This window comes from Chrysemys picta, chromosome 3, assembly GCF_011386835.1.
Source record: "Chrysemys picta bellii isolate R12L10 chromosome 3, ASM1138683v2, whole genome shotgun sequence".
Classification (NCBI taxonomy): Eukaryota; Metazoa; Chordata; order Testudines; family Emydidae; genus Chrysemys; species Chrysemys picta.
The window spans coordinates 160,409,398-160,427,833 of NC_088793.1; the positions used below are offsets into that span (position 1 = coordinate 160,409,398).

At 42.0% G+C, this 18,436-nt stretch overlaps 1 protein-coding gene across 1 annotated transcript in view; it reads left to right on the forward strand.

Annotated features, from left to right (window-relative positions):
- The window catches only part of DUSP10 (dual specificity phosphatase 10), a 37,963-nt gene extending 20,782 nt beyond the window's left edge, over positions 1-17,181 (forward strand). Inside the window, exons 3-4 of the mRNA XM_005306928.5 lie at positions 9,210-9,581; positions 15,932-17,181. Coding sequence (XP_005306985.1) covers positions 9,210-9,581; positions 15,932-16,197 — 638 coding nt within the window. The 3' untranslated portion in view covers positions 16,198-17,181. The remainder of the gene's footprint in view (positions 1-9,209; positions 9,582-15,931) is intronic.
- The last annotated feature ends 1,255 nt before the right edge of the window (positions 17,182-18,436 follow it).

Consider the following 18,436-nt stretch of genomic DNA (forward strand, 5'->3'; position numbering starts at 1 on the left):
TCTTTATCTGAGGAGAACTGCTCCTTTTTCTTCTCTTATCGCTTGCTCCCCACAGCACCAGATAGTTCTATTAATAGCAGTACCGCTTTTGGAGACTGACTTCCTGGGCCAGTGGTGTCCAAGCCATGACCTAAACTGTGACCCTCAAGGAAGTTGTGGTAAAACAAAAAACTTGTATTGATGGCATAATCTGAAGTGTTTTGAATCAGCCTTGTCAGTATGGGATAACTAGGAGGCAGAGCTACCTACTGCTTCCCCTGAAGCCTTAGGAACAGCTTTGATGTAAGCCAGAAGCACTCTCAGGAGCTGCTGTCCCATCCTTGCTACAGCTGCTCAGCACCTCCCCAGGGTGGCTGCCTGCTGTATTACCCGGGAGGGTGGAGAGAGTAGCTCTGCCTGGTCCATCACCTGTTTACTTGCATGGCTTCAAGAGCCTCAGACAGAGCAGGATAGGTGTTTGCTTGGCTTTGCTGGAACCTAGTGGAGCAACTAACAAAGGATGGCTGCCTTCCCAGCATCACTCCCTAGGACAGCCCAGGAGGGGAGACAGGAGGAGAACCTGAGAACAACCAGTTACATGTCCCTGATTCTCTGCCCCGGTGGCTCTCCTTCCCTGTTCTCAACATACTCCTTGCACAAGGGGCTGTGGTGGGGGAGCAAGGCGGGGAGGCTGAATGCTAGCTATGTGCCTGATGGAGGAAGTGAGGGCAGTTTCCACTCTCTTTACACCACCCGCAGGGCTGTGAAGGGAGTGGAACAGGACAGAGAATAAGTCCCAAAGTATTGATTGTGGCCCCACTGTGAAGTATTTGATCCTCTGACTGAAAAGGGTGGGTGTCCATGACAATAGAGCTGTGTTCCCACTATGGCTGAAACTGTGATAAACCATATTTAACATAGTGGCGAGATCCTCAACTGAGATCAAGGATTGCCAAGTGCAGCTGGGGGGTGGGGGGTGGGGGGGAGTAAATAATGCCACTGCCAGAAGCATGAGGACTTAAGGATCACTGGGGTGTAAATAAACCCTCACCCCATCCCCCTCTGCTAGCAACAAGGATAAGGACTGCTGTCTAGCTGTATGCCACTGTAGAATCCCCTAGGCTGGGATAATTGTCTAGTGGCTGCTGATGCTGGTGTTGGGTCTGCTTTTGTACCAGCAGCCCAGTGGAAAGGGGCTGCATTGCAGCTCAGGTGTTGCTAGCATGTTTGTAACCACTTCCCTGGCAGTGGTGTTAAACTCTAGCCTTGTGGGATGGATCTGGCCAGTCTGACTCTATCATGCAAGATATGGACACATCAGATTCTGTAGAATCTAAGGTTTCATTTAAAAAAAATTCCCTTCCAATTTCTGCCCCTGGGCCTGTGAAGAATACACTTGATTCATGTGTGGAAGGTTATCTGCAACAATGTTTTTGTCTATCTGCAAACAGTCTGGAAAAAAGGCTTGGAGAGGCCTAAACTCCCCCAGCCTCCATTCATCTTACTGGAGGTGTCAGTTCTTTAAATGTCAATATTAAGTACTTCATTGCCGAAGGGATTGTGAGGGAAGGTCTAGACGGGGGGCTGGGAGGTGGGGAAGAACCGAATTGTTACAGGGGAGGGGAAAATGCAGAAAGATGAATGGATGAGAGAGAAATGACTGGTCTACATGCAGGAAGAAATTGGTTCTACTCCCTTGAGTAGATATCCTTAAATTGGTTTTAAGTGGCTAAAAATCAATTAAACTTATTTTGGTTTCTTACCCAATTAAGCTGAATCAATTTTAGCTGTTCTTAAACCAATGTTAAGGATGCCCACACAAAGGAGATGAGCCAATTTACTTAAATCAAAGCACTTCCTGCATGTGGACTATGCCATCAAGATGGGAAGGAAGAGGAACAAAGGTCAGGGATAGCAGTGGTCATAAAATGAGCATGTTTTTTTCCATTGAGTGTGACACAACAGGGCACTTGTCTAACTTTAATTCCCTATTTATTATTTATTACATAGAGACATTGCATCTTTGATATGCAAATCTCAGTGGCACTACAGCCAATCCTTTGTGAAGTTCAGCCCTAAACTTGTGCCCCAGACCACAGACCATAATTAAAACCAGAATTCAGCCTTCCCCACAGAATGACTTCGATTCCCCAGGCATACAGATAATTATGAAAACAGTCCTAGAACTGTTGGAGATGACCTGGGAGCCAGCCTTAAGCATGATTTTGCTAGTGTAGTTCTTGGGCTGGAAGAAGGTAAAGACTTTTCCAGTAGGTCTGGGATGTTGTTGATGCTCATGTAGTTTTAGTTATAGTGTGCACAGACTAAAATTAAACTGCTGTGTGTGTGTGTGTGGTCAGATTGACTTTCCCTTGAATCATCCTGCACTTTGAATCAACTTGACATAAAATCATCTGTTCATTAATAATAACACAGAAGCAGTTTAATGGTCGTCTTAGTGGAAAAATACATGAGACTGTCATCAGCTGTTGCTTCTGGCTTTTCTGCAGTAATGCAAATAAATGAGGTCACAGGTTTAAAGGAGCAGGCTGTACTTGCACAAATCCAAAGTGTCCTCTTAACACTTTGTGCATGTTGCAATACAGCCATATTATTGCTCCTGGTATGCCCAAAACGTTACCAGCTGAACACTCTTATTTAATTTTAGATATTACAGAATTTGGGGTTATAGCCCAGATTTGGTGTGTGTGCTTAAGTGGGCTGCCTGGTGGTTTTTTTTTTTTTTTTTTAAACCATTAAAGTCTTTAGTGAATTACTTGGTACTACTTTATTCTGCTCTGCTCTAATCTTTTATTTAGAGTGGAATACTTAAGCTGGAGAAAATCTGAAAAGAAGATAGACAGAGAGAATATGGTTTTAGCCAATATTTTCTTGTAGTCTTCGCTTTTATCTAATAAAGTTTTGTTGTCTTGTTATAATCTAGGATAGCTTTGAAAGAGATGTAAAAGGTCTGTTTGTCACTACAGGGTCACATGTTCTGTCTAAATATGGACATCACATCTACGGTCTGTGTGATGCATTGCAAAACAGGAACATATTTTTGACACAACAGGAACATACAGTGCCTGTTAAAATTAGAACTTAAAGATATGCATCAACAGTAGGTCAGCAACAAATATGCTTTAGTTTTTCTGTAGAGAGTACAGGTGCTGCATGGTGGTAGCTGCATATCCTTGCTCTTTAAGATAGACTGTTTAGTGATTTTTCATAGAATTAAGTTACTCTTAATTCTTGATCTTGCAGATGATTCTGCCAATGAAGTTTTCATAGTTCCTGCTAAAAGCTGATTAGCATATCTCTGCTATGAGACCATTTTGTGCGTCTGCTGCATACAATATAATAATCACCCCAAGGGTGATTACAGAATAGACCCAATGAATGTCTGTAACATTGTTACAACTCAAGTTAGTCTACTTTTTCTTGTTTAAAACTGCTGTGGCTCAAGTCTCCACTGATCTATCTGTACCTGTTTTTTCTGCCAACCAGGTGATCCTCAATGGTTTCAATAAGCTGAAACTGGTATGCAGAGTCCAGAGACTACAATGTAGCAATGCGAGCTTTGTTACGATAACAATAAAGTAAGCTAGACACTGATGAACAGATCTTCCATATTCAGCACGGAACAAATTGTCATTGGTAGCTGGAGGGTCTGGTGCTGACTTATGAAGCTGAACAGCGCAAGTCATACCAGAAGTTTTGACCTCTCAGGACACGGTTTGAGGTCTGTCACTATTTACTAGCAGGTCTGGCAGAGCGGGACAGTGGAACTTGTCATACAGTGGGGGAGGAGGGGGAGTATTTCAGATGTAGTCATAATGGCACAAATCTCTGGCTGCTTGCATCAGTGACTACAAGAATACTCTGGCTTCTGAATTAACTTGCTTTATAGATGACAGCCCAGCTTGCCTGTCATTAAGAGTATTGCTTTCTTGATTCCAGTCTTCATGAAAGAAATACCTGGGTTTTCCAGATGTCCTGCGCACCCACAGAACCTGTTGACTTTAGTTAGATTTGGGTGTGCTCAGACCCTTGAAAAATCTGCTCATCGGCCACTTTCGGGTGAAAAGTGTAGGAACTGCTTGTACAATCTCTGCATAAATGCTTGTGATGAAGCAGCTGCATCTGATTGTAACAGGGTGAGATTATACTTTTCATCACAGGCAGGTAAGTGGATACAATCTGCAGCATAGTGTTTGCAGCTACATAATACTCAGCCTAGGAGATCTATATTCTTATCAAAACGGGCTTATATATACATATAGCTGTATGTGTTTCCTACCAGAATATTTCACTGACTTCAATTGGACGTCTCATGGAACAAGGTACTACTCGATGTGAGTAAGGCTACCATCTCTAGATTTTCATAGCTATCTCTTCAGCGATGCCTCAGAAATGGACTCCCATGCCAACAAACCTTTTTTTCTTTTCTTTTCTTCTTTTTCTCTTAGATTTGAGGATTGCTCATCTGGACTTGTGTATGTTGTATAATGCTGCTATTGGCTGTTTTAACTTCTTTTTAATGTCCTGCTTACTTTTTGTATAATGATGCGTTTCTTTTTGTGATTCTTCTCAACCTTCACCTCCCTCTTCAGGGCACTTCTCATTCTTGCGCTATGACCTGGGAAGCTTTGGAAGTACAGTGTAAGAGAACACATTAGTGTCACTCATAGATCCTCCTCCAGCTAAAAAAACTGAGCCTTTGGAATGTCCCTCCCTCCCACCATCCAGTTTTCCTGAGGTTCTTTCCCTGATAGGAGTGACATGGTGAAGTCCTTGTCACCACTAAGTTTGGAACATCCACTCTAGACAGACCTGCTGTAGGTCAGTATTGACCTTTTCTTTTCTTGGTGTTGTGATGTTTGTTTCCTTTTTTTTACATAGAGCATAGACTTTAAATTCTGGGATAACAGCCATCCTCTGAAGGAATACAAATCCACAGAAAGCTCTTGTGGTTATACTTACACACACCTACAGATGGGGACCCCATCTTGACTTTGGACATCAGGAAATTCATTTGTGATTATATATATTTTATTCCACCAAGCGAGTGGAATAAATTGCACTCAGATGTATTCTCAAAGTACATGTTTTAAATTACATGTAGTGCCAAACAACCCACTGGGATCAAGCCCCCATTGTGTTAAGTGCTGTAAAAAAAAAAAAAAAAACCTAGTAAGAGATTGTAAATTCATTTTATAGAAAAAATCTATTGAGTTACCTTTACTTTTATGAAGGGGAGCCTTCTCTTTAATGGCTTCTCCCTGAAATGCTTGTTAGGGTGCTTTGTCTTGTCTGATGGGGGACTGCAAAGCTAATGTCTCTAGTAAAGAGAGCGTAACTAACCTCATAACTTATAAAATTTCCTCCTCCTCTTTTCTCCCTCTCCCCCTCACCTCACCTCACTGCATGGTTCATAAGTATTTGCATTATCATAGAATATCAGGATTGGAAGGGACCTCAGGAGGTCATCTAGTCCAACCCCCTGCTTAAAGCAGGACCAATCCCCAGACAGATTTTTGCCCCAAATGGCCCCTTCAATGATTGAACTCACAACCCTGGGTTTAGCAGGCCAATGCTCAAACCACTGAGCGATCCCTGCCCTCCCCGCCCCCTTGTTCCTGTCTCCAAGTGTGCATATTTTAAAAATGTCTATTAATGTGCACACTGCATTCAGTGCTGCGTATGCTTGGGGAACATGTACTCTGAAAATTGCTTTGGATAGCTATTGTGCTTGGATAACTTTTTTTTTTTTTTTTATATGCCACCAGAAAACAAGCCAGGCAAGAAGGAAACGTGCACCTAATCAGTGGGGTGGCTACTGTCATTTTGTTTTTGTTATGTTTCTCTTTTTCCCCCGCTGGAAGAGATAATAAGCTTCAGGCTTCTTGGATGCCATTGGTCTATCCAGCAGCCCTATCCCACTGCCTGGCAGCCTTGTTGGAATGTTTGTTTGGGGGTTGCCCTGCAGTTTCTGCTCCTAGCCATCAGGTGCTGCTGTTGCAGAGGGATTTCAGACACTCAGATTGTCTCACACTCTCCACTCTCTGCTTCCACCTGCTAGTTTCAAACTGGCAAGAAGTGCTGAGGAGGAGGGGGTGGCTGCTGCAGTTGGGTGGCCTGGTGTCTCCCTCCACCGAGGGAGGCAAGGAGCCAAGAAGGAGGGAACAGAGACTGGGCGGCAGGATGGGTGGGGTGGCAGGGGGGAAAATAGGCAGAGTGGGGGAGGCTGCTCTGGACTCTCCAGTCCTCTTTTCTCCGCCCTCACCCAGGTCTCACCTGCCTGCTCTGCCATTACCCTAACCTCCTCCACCCCCACAAACACCCCTGCTTCTAAGAGATGAAGAGTCTAGGCTCAGCCTACTTCCGTTGCAATTAAGTGGGGGTTGGGGATAGGGAATGTCACATGCAAAGGTGTGGAGCATCTGGCAGCATTGTTGAGAATGCATGTTCTTTGGGGCTGGGGCCGTGTTTGGAGAGTGCCTAGCGCATTTTGGTTGCTACTGCAATGTAAAACAATATTTAGAATCTAATCACTCACTTGTCCGTACTGTGCAGAGGACCTGAGAAGACCAGAATTCACATTTGGTTTTAGGCTACGTTCAAGACTGCGTCAGGGCAGGGTTACAGTTTGATGGAGGTGACATCTTGAGAGCTATCACAGGAGTGGGACCCTACCAAATTCATGGCCATGAAAAACACATCATGGACTGTGAAATTGGATCTCCCTTCCCTTACAAGTAAGCTAGATTTTACAGGGAAGTGGCGGGGAAGGGGCAGGGCTGAGGGTGCCCCAGTCGGGGGCTCCTACCATGCACTGGGCTCAAGTTGCTAGTCCCAGCCGGGTGGGGGAGGGATGGGACTTCCTCTTCCCCTGCACAGCTGCTCTTGTGGGGGGAGCTCAGACCCATCTCTGGGAACCTCCCCTGGCTGCAGGAAGCTCTGCAGCGCAGAAGTGAGGGTGGCAATCCTGTGACGCCCCCACAACCCTCTCTGTGGGTCATGACCCCCACAGTTACAATGTTGTGAAATTTCAGATGTAAACATCAGAAAACATGAAATTGACTATTTTAAAAATCCTATGGCTGAAATTGACCAAAATGGAATGAATTTGGTAGGGTCCTACTCATGAGGCTTTACCATCTTGAGCCAAAAAGAGCTCCAGGTATTTGGATTCAAACGCTTAACCCTCACTCCCAATCTCTTCTGAAATTAAACATCATTTAGAGAATGTTTCTGATATCTGGTCCATCTTTACCTTTTACTTTTAAAAATCCATGTTCCTTTATGAGAACAGTAAAAAATGTGTTTGAGCCACAACTCCTTAAAGCGCGCACGTGCACGCTCTCTCGCTCGCGCTCTCTCTCTCTTTTTTTTTTTTTTTTTTTTTTTTTTTTTTTTTCTCCCCTGGACAATTTAAACCAGGTTTGTATCTCTCCTCTTCTCTCTTCTCTTCTCCCCCCCCCTTTCCTTCATCCACTTCCCCTCTCAATCTCCTGAACAGAGATCTTATAGATGAGGTTTGCTTTGCACATATTTTTGTCCTGGAACTGTTAGAAGTGTTTAATACCCCTGAAGATAATGTGTGATTTGGGGCAGGGGTTTAAGGGTAGGAGAGGTGTCTTACAGTTTGCTAGCACTGTTGGGGGTCCTAGACAAAATAAGTAAGTAACTTATCAGCAAATGAACAAAGCCTGTCAATGTTTAGGTTTCCATATTTTAAAATCTTCCCCTAGCAGTGAATTACCAAAGTTATTTTATGTGTATTAAGCAGACAAATACTTTCTTATTTCTACGCTTAATAAAATTAGCAATATGATGACTTAAGCATTTCTTTTGGTCAGTGCAGCTCTTTCTGGTAACCTTTTTATATCTTTCTTTCAAAAAAAAATTTTGCTTAGATTTAATTAAGTGCATTTGAATCCAAACATTTTGATCGTTTCAAAATATTGGCTGCATGGTACTCCATATGGCCTCAGTAAACCATTAAATACATCCTCTTACAAAGATATCCCTTCTGTATACATATCTTTTCTTTGTCTCTCCTCTTTCCCCCACCCCCCACTTCCAGTTAGGCAAAGGCGGTCCCAAGCCACCTGTTACTATTACATCATTGATTCCCAAGAACACAGTTGTAACAAAGGTCTTAAACAAAGTAGTTCTTCTAGTATTATTTGCACTCAAAGAGCTGATGTCATGCCAACTGATGTCATTGTATGCCTTTGTGTAATTGCTATGGAAACCAGGCAGGTGGGGAGCCTGGAGCTGATGTCATCGTGGAATGAGGTGAAGAAAGAATTTTAAAACTATTCTGCTTTTCGTCTAATGTTTTGTGGTGCCACCCACTTGAAAACAAAACGGTGCTTTAAAATCCCACATTATAATAGGATACACAGGGAAAGTGCAACTTAAACTGGATTTCCCCCGATCCACTTCCTCACCCTTATTAATGTCCTAAAAATAATAGATATTGTTGCAAATTTGCAGCTAGTCTGGGCAGAAAAAGTGGGGCTGCTGTTTGCCACATGTTAAGTGAGCTCCTTGACTGTGATAGTTTTTATAAGGAATACACTCTTAAAAAATAAAATGTCACTACTCTATTGCCCGGTATAAACATTTTAATGGATTTTGTCCCCCTCCATTTGTTGGCATTTTGAAAATGAATGCGGTGCTGTGCTATCTCTGAACAGATAGTGAAGGCCTTGAACAGATGAAGTTAAGACTTTTTTTTTGTATATTACAGTTCAAATGTTTAACCCTCCCACCCTGCAATTTAAAGCAAAGTGATTAAAAATGTTGTACAGCTTTGTTCAGATAACTACTTTCTCTCACCCCACAAAATTAGAAGTTCCAGCCATATGGGGTGCAACTGTGTACTGATGTGTTGCATGGATACATGTTTGACTATTAATTTATTCCCTGGTATATCTTGCCTATAATTAAAAAAAAATCACATTTGGGATGTATTGCAGCAGCTGTTACCAACACTACAGCTGCCCTCGTGGTAGCAAAAACGTAAGCACTGGCATTGATGGGGGTTGTGGGGGGATCAGGCACTTTTTACCACTGTTCTGAAAATCTGGTCTGAGGAGGCAAACACTCAAGCATAGTGCAGAGTTGAGAGAACTACTCACATACATACATTTCTTCATGTGAGCAGTATATTCCTCAGAAATCTCTGCCCTCACACTCTCTCTTTTGCTCTCTCTCAGGTGGACTCAGCAGTTTTAAACAGAACCATGAAAACCTCTGTGATAATTCCCTCCAACTTCAGGAGTGCCCAGAAGGCGGAGGAGGTGCATCTGCTGTGCCAACCACGCTACCTCAGTCCATCCCTACCACTCCAGACATAGAGAATGCCGAGCTGACCCCCATCTTGCCGTTCCTCTTCCTTGGAAATGAGCACGATGCTCAGGACTTGGAGAAGATGCAGAGGATGAACATAGGATACGTAATCAACGTGACCACCCACCTCCCCCTCTACCATTACGAGAAAGGCTTGTTCAACTACAAGCGGCTCCCTGCCACTGACAGCAACAAGCAGAATCTCAGGCAGTACTTCGAAGAGGCTTTTGAATTCATTGGTAACTATCCTTGCCTGGCAATTACTCTTGTTATAACCCTTGATACCTGTTTGAAAACCTTGAATGAACTTAGTGCTACGCTGACAGCTCAGAAAGCTTTTTAAGTCCTGATTTGTTGTGAGAAATGCAGAACCCATTGACTTCAGAATTGTAGCACCCCTTATTAAAGTCAGACTTCAAGTCCTTTTTATCCATACACCGTGGCAATACTGCCAAACCCCAAGTGTTCAAAATTAATGAGCCATGCCTCCAAAAATCATGAGACTTTTTATTTAAAAAGTATTTGCCTTCTGGTTTCTGGGTCTTTAGCGTGGTCACGTTTGCCAGCTTTTCTCAATAACCAAGAGGGCTAAAAACTTACCCCCTTTTAAAAATCTGAGAGACTTTCCTAATCGTGTAACTCCAGGAGCAGAGACATTAAACATATCAAGACTTGTGATGATACAGTCTTAAGAGGTGGCAACATTGCAGTGCTGGTGTAAGCTTTCCAAATACACTGTCATGCCAACCTGACTCAGTGCTGACCTGGAGGGTAGACAGAGCAGCTCCATTTTCTCTCTTAGTGCCCTGCCCCCTCCACTTAATGATTGAAAATACTACACTTTGCAGTAGTGTTTTGGAGCCCTACCATGGTAAGTTTGTTAGTTTGAAGCTCATACGTGGTAAGAATGAATGGTATTTGGTACCAGTTAATTACTTTAACCTAACCATATGTACAATCTTGAAGTCATCTGTTCAAAGTAATTCACTAAGGTTTTCTTCTATTATTTTTATTGCTGCCTAAACCTTGAAAAATTAATACTCTTATATAGTCTTCATTCAAAGCATGCTTGCTAGGTGCACTCATTTAGGATTAACAGCCCATATTTTTTGTTTTAAAGGCAAATATTTACCACTTCTCTGGTCTGTCCCTTTAAAAATCTTGCTCGTGGTCTGTTGCGTCTCAGTAATAAAAGATGTCCTTTTCCTTTCCCTTTTTCCCTTTAAAAAAGTCACTGTCGTCAACCTTCATATCTTGGTAGACTTGCTCAAAGTGCTTTACCAATGCTCATTCAGCTTCACAGCATTCTTGTAGGCTGTGGGTAGGGGTTAGAGCCCAGGTGCTGCTTTCAGAAAGGGTATGTCTGCACGTGCTGCTTAGCTCGGGCAGACAGAGACTTGCTTCCTCTGCTTGAGTTAGCATGCTAAAAATAACAGTGTAGCTATCTGCCTGAGTATGTCTGGGCAGGTTTTTACTCCCGGCAGATAGCCCAGGTTACCTTGGGCTACACTACTATTTATACTGTGCTGGCTCGAGTAGAGCTAGGTCATGTCCATCTAATGGAGCTGAGAAGCATGCTCCCAGCTGCAATGTATTGAAGGCTAGTGAATGTACCCAAAGGCCCACCCATTTTGCAGTCAGGATACAGGCTCAATCCCTTCAAGGCTGATAATCTTCCAGTCCCTTCTCACAATTCCTTCACATGCGCCCAGGACAGATATGTTCACCTGCAATTCACTAGTAAAGAATCCTAGAATGAGTCCACTTACTGCAGCACAAAGAACCATGGGATATGCCTCCGGAAGCTCAGGGTGACACAGGAGGGAGTGTAGCACCAGTGAGCATACAGTGACTGCAGTAGGGCTTTTCAGTGTGAATGCTTGCACCCGGGCTAGGCTAATCCACGTGTCCGTTACCTGGGCTCAATATGCAGTGAATGAAGACCTATCCTTTAGGAGCATGCAGCAGCATTGTGTTCTAGTTGATGTTCCCCCAGTCCCACAGTTGGATCTGCTAGCTCACCCCCCTGTGCTTGTGAGTTTCAGAAGGGCTGAATATCCATAGCTTCAATTGACTTGAATTGTAGTTGGGTGCTCAGCACCTCTGACATTCAGGTCCCTGTTGGCTCCATTAGGACTGTGCCAGGCTTGGAACTATTGGATCCAATTGCAGGCTTGGGGTCTAATGCAGGAAACGAAGGGCTTGTCTGCACGGTCCTGCAGTGTGGACTATGGGCATGTATGTTGCGTTGTAACGGCCCGTGTAGACCCTGCTTGTGCAAACTAAAAGATACCTAGTTTGAGTTATGTATTGTAGAGTCCTGTTTGAAACAGGACTATGCTAACACAAACTAGGTACCTTTTAGTTCTCACGAGCAGGGTCTACACGGGACCATAACGCAACACTGTAGTGCACGCTGCAACTTGTACTCTGTAGTGTCTACTGTGGGGCCATGTAGAAAAGCCCTTCGAATAGCACATTCTACTGAAACTACCTAATATTGCTTTCCTTCATGGCAGTGCTAAGGGCACTCTCAGCGTGGAGAATGTCTTAGACTCTGCCCAGTCCAGCTGTATTTTTTTTAATTGATTGTGTCAATGCACCACAGTCTCATAGAACTGGAAGGGACCTCGAAAGGTCATCTAGTCCAGTCACCTGCACTCAAGGCAGGACTAAGTATTCTCTAGACCATCCCGGACAGGTGTTTGTCTAACCTGCCCTTAATCTCCAATGAGGGAGATTCCACAATCTCCCTAGGCAATTTATTCCAGTGAGTAACCACCCTGACAGTTAGGAAGTTTTTCCATAATATCCAACCTAAACCACCCTTGCTGCAATTTAAGCCCGTTGCTTCTTGTCCTATCCTCAGAGCTTAAAGTAATGGTTACATCATTGTGACTGCTAATATAAATAAGTACACAGAAGGTAATTATAACTGTGCTGGAATTCAGCTGGGAGACGCTAAGGTTAACATCTTGGCTCTTATTAAAAGTTTCATGAGATCTCTCACTATAAGTGCTCAGGATGTGGTTCTACCACATTTCACTGGTTTATTTGCCAAATGCTTCCTACAGTTGCTGTCTCACACTCAGCTCCACCAGGGGTAGCAGTAGTGTAGTGATTGAGGATAGTGACGTGTAGCTGTCTCCTTGTGTACTTGCCTGCACAGCAATAATCTGTAATTGCACTCCTATATGCTCTAGTTTGTACTAAATTAGCGTCACTAAATCTGGATTACAGCAGGAGTGGAAAAGCTAAAATGGCCTCTCTGGAGAAGGTGAGGAGGTGAACACAAGGAAGGGAGGAAGTCTTGTTTGATATTGTTGAGTAAAAAAGAGAAGCTGGGTCATGAAATCAGGCAAACCCTTCTAATTCATGGGAACAGGAAGATGCAGTCAGGCCTGGCTTATGTTAAGACATTACTAAATTTCACAATCATTCTTGTGAAGAAAAGGTTGTATATTCAGTATTCATAACAACTGCAGGATTAGATCCCATTGAAACCATTCATAAACAATGCATGGTCTATTACAGGGGTCGGCAACCTTCCAGAAGTGGTGTACCGAGTCTTCATTTATTTACTCTGATTTAAGGTTTCGCGTGCCAGTAATACATTGTAACATTTTTAGACGGTCTCTTTCTATAAGTCTATAATATATAACTAAACTATTGTTGTATGTAAAGTAAATAAGATTTTAAAATGTTTAAGAAGCTTCATTTAAAATGCAGAGCCCCCCGAACCGGTGGCGAGGACCCGGGCAGTGTGAGTGCCACTGAAAATCAGTTCGTGTGCCGCTTTCACACACGTGCCATAGGTTGCCTACCCCTGGTCTATTACCTGATCCAAGTGCAGAGAAAACTACAAGAAGGCCTCTCATAGGCCAGGCTAGAAAGTGTAAAAAGAACGAGGAGTACTTGTGGCACCTCAGAGACTAACACATTTATTTGGGCATAAGCTTTTGTGGGCTAAAACCCACTTCATCAGATGCATGAAGTGGAAAATACAGTAGGAAGATATATATTACAGAGAACATGAAAAGAGGGGGGTTGCCATACCAACTCTGAGACAAATCAATTAAAGTGGGCTATTATCAGCGGGGGGGGGGGGGGCAGGGGAACTTTTGTAGTGGTAATCAGGATGGCCCATTTCAAACCATTGACAAGAAGGTGTGAGTAACAGTAGGGGGAAAATTAGCATGGGGAAATATATTTTAGTTTGTGTAATAACCCATCCACTCCCAGTCTTTATTAAGGCCTAATTTGATGATGTCCAGTTTGCAAATTAATTGCAGTTCTGCAGTTTCTCATTGGAGTCTGGTTTTGAAGTTTTTTTGTTGAAGAATTACCACTTTTAGGTCTGTTGAGTGTCCAGGGAGGTTGAAGTGTCGCTTACAGACAGCCCCCCAACCTGAAGCAAATACTCACCAGCAACTACACACCACACAACAAAAACACTAACCCAGGAACCAAACCCTGCAACAAACCCTGTTGCCAAATCTGTCCACATATCTATTCAAGGGACACCATCATAGGACCTAATCACATCAGCCACCCCATCAGGGGCTCGTTCACCTGCATATCTGCCAATGTGATATATGCCATCATGTGCCAGCAATGCCCCTCTGCCATATACTTTGGCCAAACCAAACAGTCTCTACGGAAAAGAATAAATGGATACAAATCAGACTTCAAGAATTATAACATTCAAAAACCAGTGGGAGAACACTTCAACCTCCCTGGTCATTCAATTACAGCCCTAAAAGTGGCAATTAGTCTCATTAGAGTCGGTATGGCAACCCCCATCTTTTCATGGTGTGTGTTACATATATAAAAATCTTCCTACTGTATTTTCCACTCATGCATCTGATGAAGTGGGTTTTAGCCCATGAAAGCTTATGCCCAAAGAAATTTGTTGGTCTCTAAGGTGCCCCAAGGACTCCTCCTTCTTTTTGCTGATACAGACTAACATGGCTACCACTCTGAAACCTGTCACCATGCTAGAAAGCGTGTTTCCTAAATCCATTTTACTTTCCTTTTTAATAACTGCAGCTTGAGGGCCTGCCTGTGTGTTTAATAAACAACTATATCTTATCAGTTGGCTACATTTGCTGTTCAGTAACTAGTCCAAGCTGGTTTTTTTTTCCCCCTCCTAGCCCTGGAGGAAATTTAAATTGATTTATTTATTTTAAAACACACAGTTTAAGATGTTTCCAGAGCTTTTCAAATGCAATCTGGGGTTTTAAAGACTGAAGGCAGAATCTTGCTGGAAAGAGGCACCAAAAGTTCATGCAGTTACAAAACTCCATTTTTTTCTTCTCCAAATGCTAACTGGCAAAAATATCCTGGGGAATTTAGCCTAATTTATACTGTCAGAATACTCCTGTTTTTGATCTAATGTGTTCCTTTATCCACACTTGTTAGCTGTTGTTTCCTTTTGCTCTAACTCATGTGAAGAGCGTGGAACGTGGTTTGTGAATACAACTTGCCTAGAGTTAGGAGCATCCTTTAAGGTTCCCTTGCTTTTGCTTTAGGGATTTGTCATTCCAAAAATGTTCGGGGGCGGGGAAATTGGTATTATAATTTTTTTCCCCCCAAATACTGCTGAGGTACAATTCCTGGAGATTTTCCCCACAACCCTGCCCACACTGTTGCTGTGCTTACATCAAAGGACACAAGTTAATGGTTAGTCGTGCTCAGATTGGGCATAGGATTTGTCATAACCACCTTTCTTCACACCGCTAAAGGTGATTAAAACTGGGCTGGGAACAGAGGGGAAGTTGGAGCATACCACTCTTTCCTCTTTTCATATACAGGAAAGAACTGGGAGTCAGAATTTCTGGGTTCTTTTCCCAACTCTGCCAGACTTGCTGAGTGCCCTGGGCAAATTATTTAACTTCTTTACAGCTTACTCTTTTGCAATATGGGCATTATACTTGCTGCTTTTGCAAAGACATTGTGAAAGAATATCAGGCTAAAGTTCATCCAAAGTACGGATCAGTAGAAATCTTTCCAAGAATAGAATGTTTCCAAGTATCTTACAATGAGTAGTGACTGTGAGCTTTATAACACCCTTATGGGAGGCGGTATTAACCTCTGGGCTGCATTTCCTCCTCATTTAAATGGGGATAAGTCACATGTCCAAAGTTATTATAGAACATTTATGCTTGAAAGGGAGTAGAACTCAACTCTCCTGCTTCCTAATCCTGTGCCTTGACTAAAGATCATGCTACTTCCTAAATAAGTATTCCCCTGCAGTGCCTGCAACACAACCATTGCAATATTGTGCCCATGTAAGAGCAATTGAGATAAGAAATTGACTTAACTAAATCTGAAACTCTACTTTCTGCTGCATTTTGGCTCAGGTAAAAAAAATTTTTTTTTTTTTTTTTACAGTCCAATTGATTTTTCACTTTAATTTTTTTTTAATTATCTTGCTCTGTGTAACCTAAGTGGGGGGTTTCACTGACATTTTCCTTCCAATTAATTGTAAATTGCATTGAGATTATCTGATTTTAATTTTAAAAACAATCCACCCCCGCCCTTCTTTCCAGCAACAAGTGTTACCTCTATCTTTTTTGTTTGTTTCCAGAGGAAGCTCACCAGTGTGGAAAAGGCCTCCTTATTCACTGCCAGGCCGGTGTGTCGCGCTCTGCCACCATTGTCATCGCTTACTTAATGAAGCACACCCGGATGACCATGACGGATGCCTATAAATTTGTCAAAGGCAAACGACCAATCATTTCTCCTAATCTTAACTTTATGGGGCAGTTACTGGAGTTTGAAGAAGATCTAAATAATGGCGTTACACCACGAATTCTCACACCAAAGCTGATTGGGGTGGAGACTGTAGTGTGATGGTGAAGCTAAGAGGTGATATATAACGAAGGGTTTATCATATTATCATATTCTTCACTTGATATAGGGGGGAGGGAAAGGGTTGTGCTTTTATTTTATTTTTTTATTTTTTTTAGTAAGGAAATGTTTTTAAAACAAATCCAAGAACTTCACTACATTTGATGGAATGCCACTGAGATTCCCTTCCTAGAAACTGACAAAGCAGGGAGGCTTCCAAACAAAATGAGTAATTTTTAAAAGCAACACAACAGGGGGGAAAAATCCTGTGCTTCTTTGTTTATTTTATTATTATTTTTTTTAGCCACTTGTAGAGTTTATGGCTAAGTAGTCTGTGCAGGTTCATAGACCGAAGAAAACTATGTTTAAAACAACACGCAAACAGCCAAAACAAGGCAGAAAAGACTGTTTCTGAAGCATATGGGCCTTGATTCTGCAAAGGCTTTTGCTAAAGATAAAGCAAAATGCTCACCGGTGCAAAGGAAATCAGAGCAGCTTAGAACGTCTGCAAGGCACTTTTCACACTCCTGATAGAAACTAAAGAAAAAAACATTTATTTGGTGTGTTTCATGTTCTGGTTCTATTTTTCTATTTTTGGGTGTAAAGAGGTTTTAACAGCAAGGGACTTTGACCATTCTATGCCATATGCCTTCACTGGCTTCTTGTGCAATAATAATAATTTGGGGGTTATTTTGAGTGTGTAAACTGATTACAGCTGACTGCCCAATAATAATAATAAAAAATTTAAAGTGTGACAGCAGCCGGCTTGGTTTAGAAGGAATAAACAAAAGCAATTATATTTTCCTTTTTATTCGTTTCCTTTGATTCTGGTTACAGTGCCATAAACCTTGTTACATATGTATATCAGAATGTAAAAAATCAAGAACAAGCAAAGTTTATTTAAGATATTTTTCGCACAAAATATTGGTGTGTTTCTGTCTATGTAAAAAAAAATTTGATTATAAAAATGAGAAATTCTTTTGGAAAGTGTGTCTTATTTCTTTAGTAATTACGTTTTTCATTTGCTTTATATGGGCTGGAGTTTTTTTTAAGTATAGAACTGCATTTGATGAAACAGGTATCCCTAGCCTTCCCCTTTTTATTTCCCTTCTTCCCCCCCCCCCCCTTTCCAGAATTCATCAAATTGCTGGGTGGGCTAGATGAACTAAAACAATCAGTGAGGGCTTTTTGTGGAGGAGCTGTTGTCTCTGCAGTTTGGTAGCAAAGCACTCATTTGGGAAACTGCAGGATCAACTCTTCCCACTAATTTCTTCCCTCCCCACTCCCTTGCTTAGCTTTATTATCTTCTATGTTACGCCCTTCTGTACAATGTACTGTCCTCTGTTAAGAGGGAATGGGATCTAATTTCACAATTTTAAAATCCATATTGGGTTTACTTCCCACTTTGCTGCATTTATTCCCCCTCCCACCCACACTGACCCTCTCATTTCCTGGCGACAGCACAGTGTAAAAGTGTGGCGTGTATTGCAGGTTCAGTGTTTAGCACTGATTTCTTTCATTAGATGGTTACCCCTTTTTAAAAAGTCGGGGGGTTGTTGTTGTTTTTTTTTTTTTTTTTTTTTCCAGTGTAACCTGGTCTCCTTGTGGACTGTTGCCAACCCAAAGTGTATTTGTATTAACCTGAAATGATTAGAAAAACTGTCCTCTTTTGGGGGGGGGGGGGGGTGAAAATTGAAATGTCCCTGGAAGTCTGATAGCAGTGATGGTGCCTCACATATCAAAATCTACATGGACTGAACTAAATTAAAACAGGGCATGTCAGCAAAACTTATGTATAAACACATTACACATGTATATTTTTGTGGACTTTTTGCTTAAAAAAAATGTTGTTACTATACAAATATTTTCTTGAAACTTATCCCTTTATTAAATTATTTTTCTACTAGAACTGATTTTTTTTCCTTTCGATAAACATGGTTAGTCTTCTTTCCACTTCATCCTTAATGAATGTTGCATGTGCAGTGAAACTCGTCAGCAGAGACCACTCTTGGGACCAACAAAATGTAGTTGTTTAACAAAGAGCACTCTACTGAAAGTGAAACAATGTATTTGCATTTGGATGCTATTGAGGAAAGGAGATTCCTTAAGGAAGATCTCTTGCACAGGTTTATTGTACTTGGGCCTGACTTTCAATGTTGGTGTGGTGTGTGGTTTTTGTTTTTGTTTTTAATTTAATTTTATTTTTTTTAATGGATGCATTTTTGAGCCCACAGTGAATCTT